Genomic DNA, 18,845 nt, shown 5'->3' with positions numbered 1-18,845 from the left:
GGAAGGAATCTGCAGAAGTTTTTTCTGGATGGATCATAACCAGGATCGGATCATGAATCCACTCGATTCTGTAAATCCCTTTAAGAGGCGTCCAATGACTACAGCACCATTTCTGTATGGTATTTTTTCCCCTTGCCCTTTAAAAAGCCCTGGGTAATGTAGCTGCTCACACTCTGGAGCAGCTAGTAATGTATGGGGCTCCTTCCTTTTCGCCACTGCACACTTTGAATACAATACAGCAAGTCCCCCTGAGAGCAACATAGCTTGATGCTGCACTCAGAGTGAATTGTACAGAGAGAAAAATGCCTGCCCCTATGTAAAAATGCCTGCCCCCCATACAATTCTGTGCAGACTGAGATTGGAAGAGCAAAAATTATTATCAATGGCAACCAAAGTGAACTCTTGACAAAGTCAGGAAAAGTGCTATAAATTGACATTGTAAAGTTTAAGAAGCTATTTAGACATCAGGTTAAAACTTGGCCGTTTGTGTTTATGCAGGCTTTCAGACATTAATGCTGCTTTTTTCTGATAGTGTACTATTTGCCGTTTCAGGGCTCATCCACACTTCCGCTTGTCCTGTGCCTGGAAAGCACAGATCTGAGCAGTTTTCTGCTTGAGCCATACTTTCTAGGCATGGGTTTGAGTAGTTTTCCCCTTGCCACAATCCTTTCCCTTCAAACACTAGGGGTGGGAGCACACTGGAGCTGAAGCAAGCAGCAATGTGCACACACAGTCCAAAGTTATTACACAGAACTCATAGCTTATGTCCGAGCGCTCTTTTTTTGCTCCAGAGCTTTCCCTGCAAAATCCCTCTCTTTAAAGTTTTATAGGAGCAAACCCAAATTGCCATTTGCTCCAGTTCAGTACTAAAGATTGGTTTTCCCCAGGAGAAAGCAGCAGGACAAGAGGAAGTGGGGATGAGCCCTGAGTCTTTTGGTTTTATGGTGTGCGGTGCTCCTACCCAGAAAAGTCAGCCTAAATACTCCTGTTAACAAAGTAACCACCTCAACCAGTTAGAAAGGCAGAGAAACAGTTACAGTACCTCCAAGGTTTCTTTCTCTGCAAGCCATAAATAGTTTGTTCGACTAATAATTTGTTCTGTAATAATTTGTTTCACAATAACACTGGATAAACTGCTATCAGGTTACTGAAACCAATAAGCCCATAAAGGATGTTGCAACTGTGATTGTGAAAATCTCACTTTTGAGCGAATGCAACCTGCTTCAAAATGCTTGTTGATGGAGGTGGGGAGGCCCCTCTTGCAGGAGGAGTTGGAAATGGGGAGGGAGTCAATAGGTCACTAAGCTTGAACGGAAGGGGACAGCATGAGACATCCTCATTGCCAACAGGGATATCTGTGCTCTTTTTCAAGAGGTTACAGCACCTCTTCAGCAAGGAAAAATATATAGGAATGGGCCACTTTGGGAGCCACAGGTAAAAGAGGAAGGGAGACATGGGGTTGAGACTCTTTCAAATGAAGGAGGACAATGACAATGGCTGCTTACCAGTTCCCCTTCCCTTTATCTACTCTGCCACTGGTACCTGTTGTGGGAGACAAGAGAGCAAGAAAATCCCTCCTTACCTCTACTCACCCATCCCAAAAACTTGGGTAGTGTAAATGAGGTATAGGTCCACATACAGGATAGATCTTGGTGCTCTTGAATATATTTCCAAATGATTGCGAGAGCGCCTATGTGTTCATGCGCACAGGCAAGAAAAACTCATGCAGGTGTGAGTGTTTTGAAATTGTTTTATCATCTGCATGTTAGAAGGTATATCAGAATCTACTGGTAGATAGCCAGATCACATAGTAGATCAGCAGGAGGTTCTGCCTCTCAGTTATTTAACATCAGCATTAGCAGAAACCTTAAACAGAGGTGCTAGGGTTCCAGAGTTACTGCAGAGTTCAGATATTTGTACTTGGATAGGCAAGACTAAAGTGGCCAGGGGAGGTGTGGGGCAGTGGAGATAGGTAACTGGTTTCTTCCCTGGAGCCATCCTTTTGCCTCTGGTACTGGTTGCAGGAGCTCAAAGTGCTGGTAAAAAAAAGAACCAGTCTCTGCAAGCCTGGCCATGCCTGGGCTAGGTGAATGACTGCTCACTCTGTGTGTATGTGTATAAGAAGTGCCCATGCATGTCAGATGCATACATGTATGTGCTTACATAAACATGTGAGTGTGCCATGCTGGCCCCAGGGACACGGGTGGAAGCAAGCACAAGGCGAGGGACACCTATGATTTGGGAGCAGCCCACAGCCAAGAAAACACATCAAGATTGTAACATACGCTCATTGCTGCCTCTCCTAAAACTATCCCCTCCCTGTCTCAGAGACAGGTCAGATGTCAGCACTGGGAAGCGGTGAGCCGGCAGCAGTGACACTTTGTTTCCTTTCAAGGCCACCCATTTGAGACTATTAAGTGCTGGGCTCCTGCTTTTTGATAGCCCCGAAAACACAGGCAGTTTATTTCTCTTAAACAATCAATCACAGCTGCTGTCAGCACAACAAATACCCTAACCCTTCTTTTTACATCTCGCTCTGGCCTTTCCCTTCTCTCCTGCGCAAAGTGTTTCCTGCCTGATGCGTTGGACTTTAACTCTGCCATCTAAATAGGTACTTATCACTTAACATGGAGGTGATGGCTTGACATGTTTTCTGTCTCCTGCCCTCCCTTGCATGGTGGGGAAGCAGTCAAAGTGTTGCTAATAGCTGTTATCACTTGGGAACTGTAACCCGAATGCAATGAGTGATACCAGCTTTTGCTGTGCTTTGTAACAGCACCAGTGGTCTCAGCATCTCAAGACGCGAACACCACCAGCATCTTTTATTCTCTGATACTTTCCCAATGCCCAGTAAACTCACATACTCCCACTGGCTCCTTTGTCTGTTTGTCTTCAGGAAGCCACAGCAGCACTTAAGGAGGAAAGCCAACTTCAGCTTCTGGCAATTTGAACCACTGTTTGAGTTACACCAGAGAACAGTGCACGGTTCTCTATGCCTCAATGAAAGCTGGGGAAGGCAAAGACTTGACCATGCTAGCATGTTGCCATGCAAAGAATCCCAATAACTTTGCTCTCTGGGCTTTTGCACACATATTTGCCCCAATTTTCCCAAGCATAGGTCTGCACTTCAAAGTTCTGTGCCTGGCATAGGAGTAGCATGGGGGGGGGGCCTGGGTGCAAATGGGCACCCCCACTGTAGGATCCTTCATTAGAGACTGGCTCCATGTGAGAAGGAGCTGCGCCTTGGCTGCTGCACTCGTGCCTGGCCACAGCTCTGCCCCTGGGTCAGGTCTGATCCAGCGGCGAAGAGTAGGAGGAGAGTAGGTGGCAGCTTCCATGTCCTTCTTATCCCCTGGACACTGGCACATGGGAGGCCGTCCTCTGTGCACCGCCCTCCTGGGGGGCATGCCCCACGCACCCATCCCAGGTAGCGCTGGTTTACACTCCGCCACTGGTGCCTGGGCATTTTTGTTTGCCCCCCCCCTTGCTGTTTGCTCTGTTAGAACACTAAAAAGTGCCCCCTCCCCCGGGGGAAAGACAGTGATAGAAGAGGAAGTAAGGGTAAGCCCATTGTCTACAGTCTGACTGCCAGTGGTTCATTGCCATCCCTGCCAGAGACTGAACCTGGGACATTTTACATGCAAAACATGTGTTCTACTACTGAGCTATGACATCCTCCTTGAATCTCAAGAAAGGTGTTTCTTGATACTATTTTCCACTCAACTTTGGACACAGAAGTCAGAACTAAACCTCATTTCAGCCTAGAGCACACAGATCATCCGTCACACACTCTATATGGTTATGTTCAAACTAGTTTTTAAAAACCAGCACCAGAGTGTCTTCCACGTCTCCTGTGAGTTTTCAATATGTGGAATATATTGTGGAAATATGTGGAATATGTGAAAATCCATTTGGTTTGTTGGTTGACAGGAAGGAAGGAATTCTGTTCTTAAATCCATGTGCTAGGAAGTAAGACTAATTGATTTCAATAATGCTCACTTCCAATAAAGTATACTTAGGATCACAGCCTTAGTGGATATGTTTCCAAACTTAATTACAACTACCCAATCTTTTTCCCAGTCTTTCTCCCACATGAATACCAGCCCTAAGTGCTGACATATTTCAAATATACATGGACAGTTCTTTGGTCTCTCCCTCTCCCCTACAGCCACAATGAGCAGATTTAATTATTAATCTTTTATCGTCTATCACTTTTAGAGATGAAGCCCTGAGGTATTATGTGATTTCCCCAAGGTCATCACAGAAGTACATGGCAAAGCTGTTACTAGGGATTCAGGAACACTGATGGAGGAATCTAGGTACATAGTACCTTTTCTAGCTTAAAGTACAGAGAAAATTTAGTAAATAATCTATCCACTGTGAGATATCTGGAAACAGCTTCATCAAACTCTTCCTCCTCAGAGGACTTTAGTGGTCGGGCAGACCACCAGAAACAATAATGCAGCATCAGAATTCCCTGCCATCCCTTCCCTCTCTTCTTTTTAAACTTCAATGCACTGTTACACGCCACTCCAATCGGCTGTGCAAGATTCCCAGTGTTACAGGCATGCTTATCAAGGGTTAGTGTTTCCTTTGGGAATGAGGTTCAACAAAGGCTGTAGTGTCTTTATGATAGATGGTTTATTTACACATATATGCAACCTGGAGCTGTCAATGGTAGGGCTCATAGTAGTAGCATCCCAATAGCTGCCAGCTCATTCCATAGTAACAACATTGGTAAGCAGAGCCCCATCCTTTTCTCTGCAGCCTCTCTTGCACTGCAGGGCACAACCCAGGAAATAACACCAGAGCTTATCAGCTTTCCTTTTTTACTCTCCTCAGAAAGAGACCACACATTTGTATTCTCACACCTATTTCCTTTGATCCTGTGTTGTGTTAATACCTAATCCTCTGATGCTCTGAACTCTCTAATTGCTTATCCAACTGCCCATCACCTCACAAAGGAGCCTGACTGACTCCATTAACAATTGTTGCTTGGGTGAATATTACAGTGTCCAACACACAGCCCAGGAAGTGTGCCTAGGTTAATTAACCCTTCACATATGCTAATTCCAGGGGATTAACAGTGGCTAGCCCACAATTTAAATACACACAAGTCTGGCTATTACCAGTCCTAACATACCAATTCTAATTAAATCCTAACATTTCTTAAACCCAAGCATTTAGCACCCACCAAACATTACGTACTGCATCTTCAACAAATAATTATTGTGTCTCAAAACTTGCACCCAAACATTTATTTTAGTCAACTGTTAGTGGTGGGGGTGGGGGGGATCCCATTTTGAAAATTAAAATCCAAAATGTGCAAGCCTACATAAAATGTGAAATTTAAGTAAATTTGCCTATTTTCTTTGCACAATTTTTGGCATCTTGGATTGTTCCAGGGGCAATTTGCAGGTTTTTTTCAATACCAAGATTGTTTCCAGGAACATGTGAGTGGGACCCATTTATCTTGCCACTAAATAGCTATAGAGAATCCCAGCAAACCAGGGATTAAGGAGGAAGGACTTCTATGTCAGAGAATGGTGTTTCTAGACCATTACTCTTCATCCTTTTCAGACCCAGTACCCACTTTTAACCTAAACATATATTTAAGGACCATATCTTTCTTTATTTTTCACCATATACTTAAATGGTGGTAGCACTGCTGTTGCAACCCACCTTAGATCAGCCTATGACTTGATAGGGAATCTTGACCCACCTGTTGAAGACCAAGGCAGACTTACACTTAGTCTGGCTATTAAGTGAGAAGCGCAGCACCTTTTGCATCACACAGGCCTGTTCTTCAAGCAAGTGCCACTTGAGAATAACAATTCTGAGGCCAAGAGGCTGTAAGAAGAATTCAAAAGCCCCCTCTTCTTAACGTTCTTAGGTGATGGTGGGAGAGTGAAGGGAGGGGGACGCCATGTGGTGATAGCAGACAAGTGATCTTGGTTACACAGGACCCCTCAACTATTCTGCCTTAATCCCTTCACTCAAAGCAAATGGGATTCTTTGTTGCTTGAAGCTTCAAAGGCTCAGTCCCTGCTGGGAGAAAAGGCCTTTTTCTTCCTTATCTGGTGACTGTCTCCAACTCTCTATATTTACTTCCAAACAACTAATCTGCCTATTGAACGCCTCCTCAGGCTTGGTGTTTGGGACAGACGAGTTATCACCATCCAGCAATGAGCACAACCAAAATGCACAGTACAAGAGCTGCTTTTCATGCTGCTCTTTCCTACTCCCTTGTGAGGCACAAAGGCAAATAAGAAGATTCTTGATTTTTAATTGATGTGTTCCCTTTTACTTGCATTCCTGCTTCTGCTGTGTATGTTTGTTTCTGAATCAGGAACGGCAGCTCATGATCTGCCAGAGTAGCACTAAGACCACACTGTATAGGGTGTGGCGCACACATTACTAGTAGCCTATGACAGCAGGTGACACAACAACCTACAAAGTTTTTCTGCTTCGTCCTAAGGGCCACTTCCTACATTATTCGGCAATGACCCTGCATTTGCCACCACAAACACATTTGTTTAGACACAGCTAATCACACCCCACCCCTAACACATTACAGATGGAGGTTGGAGACAGAGAAGATAGAATTGCTGCAGACATCCACTTCACCAAACTAGTGTCTCTAGTTCCAGAGCACCCAGTGTGAAGGTCACAAGTTAAGATGATTTAATCTCCAATTGCAGGGACCCAAAGGCCAATTCTAGTAAAATCTGGAAGTATTTTAGAATGCTGAAATGGTTTTGCAATGGGTTCTAAGCATGCCCACTACATATTGAGGCACTAATATAAAGAGGGATGCAGAAATAAAGACTTAAGTGACTGTCCTCTGCCCAGGGAACTTCAGGGTCTGTGTACAGGATGAGACAACTGTTTGATACCACATACTGTTATGAAGATTATGAAAGGAAGATCAAATTGGACCAAGAAACAGTGTTTGTAGGGGCATGGAGGATATTGGAAAACAATATGTGACCAAATTTGGCTCACTTACCTTGGGAGTACCTGGAGCCATGACATCCTTCAATATAGAGTTCTTACTGTCAAGAGAGAAAAGAAGAGTATCAGTACCATACTGAAAGTGGGCAGATAAATTCTACAAGGTAAGACTTTTCAGACCTTTGGGGAGGGGGGGGTTGGTGCTGTAAAGCCCTCTATGATGAGATCCAGACAACTAGGAACTCACTTTCCACACAGAAGACCATCACCACCACACTGTACCCAACTTTCTATCTCTATTATTTATATATTACATTTGAATCCTACCCTTTCTTCAGAGCAGGAATGGTGTTCTCACAAAAACCGTGCGAGGCAGATTAGACTGAGAGACAGTGACACCCAGTGCTACCCTGTCAACTTAGAAGCTGAGCAAGGATATAACTTTGACTTCCTGTATCCAAAATCATATTCTAGGTATCACAGAAGCTCTGAAGTGCATCTGCCTTTTACACCCACATTATTCCTGTAGCATAATAAAGCTTTCCATGTCCACTAGGGCATGTCCCATAATAAAGCTTTCCATGTCCCATGCCTGGCCCTATGGGAAAATACACCATTAAGTATCATAAACAGAAGTAATGCATAGTGTTGCAATTTGAAACCATGGCCATTTAAGTGGACTGGCTCCAGCTTCTGGATACTTCTTGGGCAACTTGGACAAGGACCCTTTAATAACTCTCCTTGTTCTCTTTGGCTCTCCTCATTCATTTTTGCAGAGGAGAATGAGGGACAGCAAGATCAGAGGGAGGGAGGCAACCAAACTGGAAGCAGAGCATGGAGTGAGGCAGCTGGCACACCATTAAGTTGGGGCATGGGCTGCAAAGACCTCCATGATCTAGTTCTGAGGCATGATGGTCTGGAGGTTTCTCATGCCCGTGTTACAATGGCCTGCCCAAACCACTACACATCCATTCACAACTCTCCTTACACCAAAGACTCCATTGCTCAAAGATTGGATAGACATACCTCGAGCATTCCCCCACAGCAGTGCTTTCTCTTAACTTACATTTGTCTGATAGGAACCCAAGAGTAGATCCTGCCAATTTCTCTCACCTAGGCAAAGCAACAATTGCCCCCAAATACCACATCTCTCAAGGCTCCTGTATATGTGGCCTGTCTCATGCTGTCCCCTCTTCCACACTGATGGAGGCCAGAAGAAAGCCCCAAAACAGGGTGTTCCAAAGCCAATTATCCTCCCCTCATAACCTGCCATTGTGAGCAGTCCAGCTGTAATTGCAGCAGTGGCTTCACTGCTTTGCAAAACAATTGGAAGGCACTCTATGGCCTGTGACCCATGAGCCAGGCTGACAGGTAACTTACTCCAAATATTTGTGCCAACGGGGAATAAGAAGAGGTTAGGCTGGCTCTGGCATCCAGCGGCAAGTGGAATGAGTTTGCTGGCAATCCCCCCATTCCCAAGATCAAAGGCTGCTCACCCACTAGCTTAAAGAAGACTCATAGACAGGGTAGCAGTGGTATTACCTAGTGACTGAAGCAAAGGGTAGCACTTTACCACATTGCAGAGTGGATGCACAAAGGGAGCTCTATGGTACCCTGATTAAGCTGTTGAGGGGGTGGGGAGAACTAAAGCACAGCCCTGAAGGGCAGAAGGAAGCAAGGCATGCAAACTAGTCAGAACTAATGGCATACACACTTGGCAAATCACAGCCAGATTCTTTAAAAAAACACAAAAAACACCTTGACTTAGTTAAGGGTTTGCTCTAGTGTCCCTTCCAAACCTAGTCAATCCTAGTAGCAAATGACAGTCAAAGTGGTGGCATTCACTTTCAGTTAGTTGTCCCCTTACTGGTTCTGGGCCCTGGCAAATTCCCAACCCTGATGACTTCTTGAACTGGCCATGTTGGGTAAGACAGGATCTTGGATGAAACCACAGCCCAGTCCAGGAGAGGCAGGTAAAGGGGTGAAACTGAAACCAAAGAGTACTAAAAAAACAGGTGATTTGAGAAACCATTAAGAGACCTACTTGCCATGCAGAAAAGTAGTTAGCTGTGCTGTGGATAACTTGTCTCACATTACCACCTGCTCCTACTGCTTATGGGACACAGAAACTGGTTGAAAACTCTACAAGCACTTGCCACCTTGTTTGACCAGAAATCCTGCTGCAAAGTTAGCGTCCTGTGGGACGCTGATGTGACAGGCACCTTCCTGGTATAACCCTGTCTGGGTGCAGTCATTCATACACACTGCCTTGTTGCTCTGTCACTGATTACAGTCCCTATTAGTCAGAGGATACCTGATAAGGAATTACATTTCTAAATATAAATGGTTACATTTCTCTGCAGTTCACATTTTCCCTGAGACCCTTGGTCCAGTATGGATCTCAGTCCTTGAACAAAATTAATGTACAGAGACGCTAGCAGGAATGAAGAGCATTAGGTATCACACAGGACTGGGTCACAGGAGGAGAATGTGGAGCAGAGAAAAGAGAGACAAATTACTAAAATTAGAAGGGCCTTTCTCCAGGCTGTAGGAATTCCTTCTTTCTCTCTGCTTGGTTGATTTGTTAATTTCACTCCATTTCTATTTAACGGCTGGAAGGAGGTTCACACTAGGGTGATCCTCCCCCTCCCCGCCCTCCCTGGAGCAAGATGCTTCAGATTTAATAATGCCTTTCACCCTCACTCCAGACAGGTTAAATTTGAAACAATTACATATCAAAGGCGACGGGGCGGGGAGACCTCGCACTGTAATTTTTTTGGTTATTAAAGTAATCTCTCTCATGTAAATTCTCCAGCTAACATGCCACAAACAGCATTAGGAAATAAATGATTTCCCCATGATTCGATTTACTGATACAAAGCACCTGCAACAGGCAAAAATGGGGCTCTGAAATATGTTACCCAAGCTGATGTCTTGCGCTTGCAGGGCTCCCACAGCTGGAGGTCCCTCTTCTTAGCCTTGGGGGGGTTGATGGATGGATGGGTGGATAGGTAGAGGGGAGGGTGGTGTGGGGGGGAGGATAGTGGGGAGAGAAGGAATTGTACTTAATAATAAAATTTGTATGCAAGTCGGCATCCCAAGCTAGGGATGACTGATCGGCAGCCAGAAAGTATTAAAAAGCCTTGCTAAACAGATGCTGACAATAGAACAAGACATATCAAATCAGATCTATTCTAGAAGCATTAACACACACACACACACACACACACACACACACACACACACACTTTTCTTCCCAATCACAGCAATATGGGAGACATCAATAAATTTTTATGAGACTTTTAGAAGATCAACATGCTACTGGATGTGACAAAAAAGCAATGTGGCTGTCATGTTCGCTTTGTCGGGGACACTTTAGCCCCAGATGTCGAGCTGTGGCAGCAGTGAGTAGAAATTGAATTTGGCTAGCTTTAATCTGCCTTTTGTTGGCAGATGGCTGGGTGTAGAAAAACGAAGTGAGGAGGGTATTTTGAAGGTGTTGGCTCCTGGGGACTGCAAAGCTTCCCATGCCACCACTGCTTCTTTGTCGCAATCACAGCCCTCTCAAAAATTGAAGACCAAAAGTCATCTCCACCTCAATTCTACCTCCCTTCTCAATAGCAACCGATGCGACTCTTTGGGGTCACTGGCAAAAAGCTGGTCTTTTGTGCATGCTTCAGGGAGGTAGGAGGCCAAGTTATCCAATTCCTTACCAAAAGGGAAGTGTGTTGTGTGTGTTGGCATGTGTGAGAATGAAGATAATCACTTGGGACTGCATAGTTGCACTGCAGATATTTACCTACTTAGAGAGCAATCGCAACCCCTAGATTCACTGGAGATGTTTTCACTGTGGGGAGCCCCCCAAACTGGGTGTTCTGGGACTGAGTCAGAGGCGGTCATGGGTGTGCCAGGTTCACAGCTCTTTCATTCCCCTGGGAGGCACCAGGATTGTGTCCCTCAACTATGTCTGCCGGGAAGCCAAAGCAGAGATTTTAAAAAGTAGCAGCCACCCAAACAAAAAAAGGCAAAAAAACCCCTGGCCAGCATAAACCAGTGTTAGATTGCCCATTACTTAACATCATTCCCCTCCAGTTAGTTTTGCTCTCTTTGTACTATTTTCTTTCTTTCTAACCAATCCTTACTAATTGATTGTCAAAAGTGGTTTTTAAAATTTGTAATCATGGAGACACCATACTCTTCTCCTCAGGGCAGGGGAACAATGGTGGCCCACCATTCCTCTCTCTATAGCCCTCAGGACTCTCCCTAGGTTATACATCCTCCTGAGACACACCCCTCACCAGCCTTGCTTTGCACCTTCCTTGAGGGCTTTTGCTTGGCTGGATGGAGGATAGAGAGAGATGCATGAGTGTGAAGAAACTAGTCTACCATACAGAAGTTACCTTCACATTTATTGCTCTGCCCACTTTTGCCTTTGGCCCTGACCAACACTGACATGTGGCTCTCAGAGGACTGCCCAGAAGGGAATGTGGTTCCTATGATGCTGGCAGTTAAATATGCTTTATGGTATTTAACCAATTCTTCCTTTCCATGATGCAGCGAGGAAATGAATGATTCTTATTTTTATTTATTGAATTTATTAGTTGCTTCAATGCCCAGGGCAACCCAAAGCAACTTACAAATGAATGGACAAACAAACAAACAAACAAACATTACACCCCACATGGATACATGAAAACCAAAAGGAAAGAGAAATACATTAAAAACATCCCACACACTTCTAAAAGTCCACAGATAATTAAAAGGCCAAAGCTTTTGCCTGGTGTCAGGTGAGTCTCCCTGTGGGGAGCACTCCACAAACGGAGCCACAGCAAAAAAAGGCCCGCTCCTGTGTTGCCACCCTCCAGGCCTCTTGTGTAGGGGGCACACAAAGAAGGGTCTCAAGATGATGAGCACAGTTAAAGCAAGTTGACAATATTTGAGGACGAGTATAAGTGCTTCTGATCTACTCTCAGTAGTAACAGCACATGCTGAAGATCATTTAACTAGCGGTAACTAGTCCAGATTAATTCATCTAGAGAATTAGAATGTGATTTTTGTGGGTCACACTTCAGTGCATTAATACAGTCTTACCAGGTCAGGCCAAGGGACCATTCCTCCTAAAAGTATTGCATATCTGTTGCTTCATTATAAGAACACAAAACCCAGAACAGGCTGACGCCTCCATTTCAGCATTTTCTTCTGGGATTAAAGAACCAAGTCAGAGATCGTGTTTTTAAACACACAGGTAAGTTATGTGCATAGGTAAATGTATTGTGTAAAGCGGCAACACTCTCTCTTGTCCAGTCCTTCCAAGACCAAATCATTAATCGCTAGCCTGATGGTTGGGAAAGTGAGAGGCCATAAGCAAAGAGAAACCTTCCTTCCCATAAACAGTGGTGGCAAATTAAAAATGGTAAAAGGGAAATCACGACCTTTAAAGTTCAAACACTTTCCAGCACCTTTTAAAGTTTTCTGCTCCAGGCCCTTGCAAAGAGCACAATCTTTGGAGACCTCAGAATTCTCTTTAATCACAAAGCAAGTCAGGAGCGGTCTGAAATGATCACACATTTACATAGTAATAACCTCAACCGACACTCCCCACATTATTTCATGGCCAGCATATTGCCACACAGCGAGCGATCCATGTGGTTTAAATTATAACCCATACATAGGAAATTACTTGCTAACTATGATCTTCACAGGTTTGTCTGACACTTCTAATTAAGATGATTTACATAGAATTATCCTTTGAAAGCAAAAAATGGTGCTTTGCTAGCTAATAAAATATAATTACTACGTACCCCCCATCCTCCCACCCTTTACAAGTTACAGTTAGTTTTAATCTGTTTGGGGAATTGTTTATCCAGTTCATTATGATAGCACAACTTACTTGCCCCTTTTAGGCAGCAGCAGATCACAAAGAGGCAGGAATTAACAGATGGGGAATAGCTATCATCCCCTAATGAGGCTAAGGGGGAGTTTGTGGGTAAGATTTTCGTTCTTGGGGCTTTGCATATTTCTAAGAAAAATTATTGTTTCCATGTTGATCCACTTTCTACACACAAATATATGTGTTAGTATTTGGCTATGTTGCAAACACATCTGTTATGAAGCAGAAGCACATATTTACAAAGCAATCCTATTGGGGAGGGGAAGAAGAAACACCAGATTCCCAGCCCTGCTGGGCTCACATCAGCAGAGGGTGGGGAAAGCTCTATAGACTCTAATGGGAGGGGAATCATTATTTCCTGTTCCAAGGGCATGCCCAGTAGGGAGCTTTAGATCCACTGAATCCAAAGCTTCCCCCAATGTGCCCAGGAAACCCACACCCTTGTTCTTTCTGTTATTGGAGTACCAACAACACAGCTCTCTGCCACCACTATAAGGAAGCATCCTGGGGTCCCTCTCTGATGGCAGACCTCCCTCTCTACCAATGGTGGAGAAGATCTGCTATATCCTATGGCCCCCAGGATGTCATTCCAAAGCCATAGGATCACACTTTTACTGAGTAACACAACTGATCCTGAACACTCAGACTGCAAAGAGTAATTTAATATTTGGCAAAGAGCAAGTCAACTGGGAAGTTCTCCAAGAGAAACCACATGTAAATGAATGGGAGTTATACAATAACTCAACAATCTATTATCCTCTTGAATATTTAATCTTGGGGTGGGGGAACCTTTGCAACTTCTGCTTCTATGATCACCACTTGGTCCACATAAGTCATCATCTTACTTGCTCTCTTTCATGCAATAAATATAGTTTTTAGTACTCCAATCTAGAGTGGACCTCATTTTCTGCTGTTAAAAAAATACATTAATTTTCTTAAAATACATTTCTTTTCTACAAACTAATTAAAAGTGTGTTCTAAATTGTCAATGGCACAAGAGTCCCAGCTATCTAGAGATGCACGACTATGAACTCCCTTCCCAAGTCTTGCCTGACATCTGATAGCTCTACTTGTAGAGGCCCTACTTGGTCTTCCTGAAGAGCAGTGGACACTACTGGGCCAAATGGACCACTAGCCTAATTCAGTATAAAACCGTTCCTTATATCCAAATTATGATCAATATGCATAGAACATGGACATTCACACCTTGTCTTTCCCAGTGTTAAGCGAGTCGTTTCACCGGGCAGTCTGAGGGTTATCCTGAGGCATCTGCTTTAAAGAGGTCATGAGCTTTCCTAGCTCCAGCTGACACCAAGTGAGTGAGTGAAACTCTTGACACCTCATTCAGCGTCTTAATAGCAGCCTGCCTTATTGGTTTTAGAAGCGTTTAAAATTAAGCCTCTTGATAAGAATTCCTTTTTGGAATAACAACATTTTACCTTGGAATGCACTACTTACACAATGACATCCAATAGCAAAAGGTACTACAATGGAATAGGGGCAGTGAGCTGGCTTCAACCATATGAAGTGTGTGTGTGTGCGGGAAGGAGGGGGAGAGGCAATAAACAGAGGCAGTGAAAAAGTAAACCGGAAATTTTAAATGTCACTTTTAATCAGTGACTGTTCCATGGGAAGGCTCAACATGAAGGAAGCAGGGATTTGGTGTGTGGTGTGTGTGTGTGTGTGTGTGTGTGTGTGTGTGTTTGTGTGTGTGGCCTATATCAGCTAGTAGTCACTGGGAAAATGCTCCAACATGAGAGAAAAATATTGCTTGCCAAATGGGGATAAGTACAGTGAGTCTGCACACTGCCACTTTTAGATAAAACATAAAGTGGTCTAAAAGTCTGTTTTTACTTTTCTTCAGTCCAGCCTCCCAGAAGCCCAAATAAAATCTGAGGATGACATGAGCATGAATGTAAAATTGTTAATCATCCTGGCTTATAGTTTGATAATGGATGTGCTTCAAACCTAAATGAAATGAGGGACACTAGCAGAGAACATGGAGTTTTGTTGGTTGGTTCCATTGCTTTGACACAAACTTCCATATAAAATAAGTTCATTTATAGCCTTCATGAATGCAGGCAGTATTTAAAAATCTGACAGCAATCTGTATTAAATATATATATATAGATGCATAGGAATATGGGAAGCTGTCATGCTGAGTCAAATCATTGGCCCATCTAGCTCAGTACTGAGACAGACAGTACAGACTCTATTTTGACTGGCAGCAGCTTTCTAGGATTTCTGACAGGAATATTTTCTCAGCTCTTACTGGAGATACTGGGAATTGAACCTGTAACCTACTGCACACAAGGCATGTGTTCCTCTACTGAGCAACGACCCTTCTCTTTCCCGCCTGCTATCCTTCCCTGTTATATTTTCATGGTGTACAGCCATAGGTATCCAAATAGCTCATTCCATCAGCACAAAGATTTCTGCTTGCACAATGGAACTCCCTTTCCCAGGCCCTCCTAAATCTGTTCTGGGTTTCTGCCCAACCACCCACAGAAGATCTGAGAAGGGAACGGGGGGGCACACAAAAAAAGGGGCAATTCTGTTGCATGAGCAGAAATCCTCGGGCTGATGAGTTATTTGGAAACAACCCAAAGCTTTAAGTAAGAGTTGCCTGGAAAGTGGTACTAAGGCAGGTGTAGCCTCTGTGCTTTGCTGTCTGAGCTAGGATTGGAGCTTTTTCTCAATAAATTCAGTTCCACCTGACCTCCACATTAGAGAGGGAGCATCTACTCATTTTGACTTAGGGCTTATTCTTACTTACCATTTGCTCCGCTCTTTCCAGGAACAGGTCCACACTTTAAAGCTCTGTGTCCGAGCACACACACACACCCTTTTATTTTTTGCTCTGGAGCTTTCCCCCAAAAATCTGCTCTTTAAAACTGAATCACAGCAAACAACTATTTGGGATTTCTGCCTAGAAAGTGTAGAGTAAAGGTTTCTGAGGGCTTGTTATAACAGTAAGTAAATGGATGTCCCAACCACACTTCTATCCTTGCACTAATTCTACCATTCAGAGACAATAGCAGAATAGTCAGTCCACACATTGGAGCACAGGCAATTCTGTTACAGTGAGAAAGTCTATGGGGAGGGGTTATTGCTTTTGTTTGTTACTGTATAATGTTATGCATTTTTGTGCTTTTATACTGTAAACCACCCTGTGATCTTCAGATGAAGGGTAGTATAGAAATTTTGATAAATAATAATAGTAATAGTAGAATTACTATAGTAATAGCACAGTTGTGTTGGGGAGAGCAACCACCTGACCATCAAAGAACTAAGCAGAAAACAAATCTACCCTCACAAAATGGGAGGGTAGTGCTGCAGGGAATGGGGTAGACTTTAAAAAGCTTGGCACTCAATGCTAAGCAAATGCTAGCCCCAAGAGACTCATCTCGGCACTTCCCCACATCAGCAGCAGGGTAGAAATGGTACATCTGCTGAAGCAGCCAAACTCCAATACAAGCAATTGACTTGCCCACACTAAAATCAGGCCATAGTGATCTCTTGCCCTCTTGTTACAACCCTAACCAAGAACCTGTAAATCAGGAGGACCAGTGACCATTAGCCTGCACTATATTTATCAGTGGGGGAACCCCACACAAAATAACACTTGCACAAGCTCACGATAGCCAGTAATCTCCAATTTGTACACAGCAGATTCAGGATAAGAATCCATGAATCCAAGAATCCACTTGCACCATAAGATCAACTCAGTGATAAAGTACAGTGGTACCTCGGGTTAAGAACTTAATTTGTTCTGGAGGTCCGTTCTTAACCTGAAACTGTTCTTAACCTGAGGTACCACTTTAGCTAATGGGGCTTCCTGCTGCTGCCGCACGATTTCTGTTCTCATCCTGAGGTAAATTTCTTAAACCGAGGTACTATTTCTGGGTTAGCAGAGTCTGTAACCTGAAGCGTCTGTAACCCAAGGTACCACTGTAAAGGGAAACATGGGTGTGTGTTTTCTTTTAACCAAATGGCTATATTTTGGTTTCCGCTTTGTTTTGCCTTTCCTTATGGGTTGAAACCCAACAAATTCAGCTCCTTAACTCTTCCCAGAAAACGACAGGAGGGGGGAAAACATAAAGCCAGTCTGACAAATAAAGACAAGAGGGGGAAGGGAATGTGGAGACTGATCTTTGTTACTGTAGCTGTAATGGGGGAATAATTATCCTCCAGCTGGTAGCTTTAATCCACCAAAAGGACTGGCCTACAGTTGAATTTTGCTTGCAGGGGAAAAAACTTAGAGACATTTTCCATGAGCTTAGTTGCCCAATCTATTCTGCTGCCCATGCTTCTCCCTACTCTGCCCTTCACCAGGGCACCTGGGTTCACTTTGTTAGCTTACCTGCTCATCATATGGTGCACCCTTCAACAACTAAATGTCCAAGTGGCCTCACAATCACTGACAAATTTAAAATTACAACCTCTATTAACCTTTCTATACACATGGGGAACAGAGGCCCAGATGAGTTGCCAGATTCACTTAATGTCATACAGGGAGAATGTGGTGGAGCTTGAACTTTTGTGTTCTGAGGCCTAGTTCAAGCTCAGTCACATTCAGAATCTCAGCCACAAAGTTAGGCCAAGCTTCAATGTCCCAGTACTGAAGAGGTGCAACAACAGAGGACATGGGTAGTATTCAACTCAATTTTATTCAGAGTAGACACACTGAAATTAATGGACCAAACTTAATCATGGTCATTAATTTAAATGGGTCTTCTGTGAATAAAACTTAGTTGAATACCACACCATGTCTCCATTTTCACTAATGTCACAATCAGGTCTCTGACCCATCTCAATAGCAAATATGGCAGGGCACGAATTCAGTTTGCCAAGGTAAAGGTACAGGTAAAGGACCCCTGGATGGTTAAGTCCAGTCAAACTTGACTATTAGGTACAGCGCTCATCTCGCTTCAGGCCAAGGGAGCCGGAGTTTGTCCGCAGACAGCTTTCTGGGTCATGTGGCCAGCACAGTGCAATGGGACACTGTGACAAGTGTCAGAGTGCACAGAAACGCCGTTTACCTTCTCGTCTATTTATGTACTCACACTGGTATGCTTTCGAAACAGCTAGGTTGGCAGGAGCTGCAACAGAGCATCAGGAGCTCACCCTGTCACACTGACCTGAACTGCCGACCTTCTGATCAGCAAGCCCAAGAGGTTTAGACCACAGCATTATCTGCTCCCTTGTCAAGAACAGAAGTTTGAAATCACAACACAAAACAACTTGCCACCCTTAAAAAACAAACTCCTCTTGCTTCTGTGCTTATAATAGAAGCCTGTGACACAGCAATTAAGGAGGTGAAGCTCCTCCAACAACTTATATCTATGCCAGAAAAAGCTTTTCCTCTGCAAATTTTGTGTATCAGGATCCTGTCAAAACCACAGGATGTTGACAGAGGCATAGCTGAAGAGTTTGTAGAGAAGATGGCCACACTCAACACAAAGTAAAAATTACTTGGCCTTTTCTTTTGAAAAAGAAACATTCACTTACACTCTTTCGGGCATACACCACTCTAAAGGTAGCATACCTGTACCCAAGAAAATGGAGAAGCATGAAAGTTGATGATATGAGCTTAAGTCTGGAGAGAGGCTGACATATTCATGAATAAAGGTACAGTAGCTAACTACAGCATAACTGTCAATTTCCGCACTGAAAGTAGGATGCCTTCAAAGGCTGAAGCAATCAATGTAAAACCTATTGACTGCATGTACATCTGTATGTACACTGGCTGCCAATTAGCTACTGAGATAGGTTCAAGGTGCTGGTAAAAAGGTAAAGGGACCCCTGACCATTAGGTCCAGTCGTGACTGACTCAGAGGTTGTTTTTTATGTTTTATATATGGGAATGATTAATAAATTAAATGATTCCTAAACAAAATTAATAATAATAATTAATCATCTTCATCTGCACTGAACATAAACTAGCGATGAGGCAAAGACTAAACCACATTAGGTTTAGTGATAGCATTGGTCTATGCAC

At 43.7% G+C, this 18,845-nt stretch overlaps 1 protein-coding gene across 12 annotated transcripts in view; it reads right to left on the bottom strand.

Moving 5' to 3' along the window:
• Positions 1-18,845, bottom strand: part of RNF220 (ring finger protein 220) — a 325,409-nt gene that overhangs the window by 88,113 nt on the left and 218,451 nt on the right. For 8 of the 12 annotated variants that reach the window (XM_081865514.1, XM_081865518.1, XM_081865517.1 and 5 more), the window contains 2 exons: positions 9,876-9,932; positions 7,010-7,055 (listed from right to left, as the gene is read on the bottom strand). In XM_081865514.1, the coding sequence (XP_081721640.1) occupies positions 7,010-7,055; positions 9,876-9,932 (103 nt within the window). Of the gene's footprint in view, positions 1-7,009; positions 7,056-9,875; positions 9,933-17,207; positions 17,234-18,845 lie in introns of those variants that run through there. The other 4 variants (XM_081865507.1, XM_081865515.1, XM_081865516.1 and 1 more) reach the window with 2 other exon arrangements.

The sequence above is a fragment of the Podarcis erhardii genome, assembly GCF_964252035.2.
Source record: "Podarcis erhardii genome assembly, chromosome: 6".
Lineage (NCBI taxonomy): Eukaryota > Metazoa > Chordata > Lepidosauria > Squamata > Lacertidae > Podarcis > Podarcis erhardii.
This window is presented reverse-complemented; position numbering and strand designations above follow the sequence as displayed.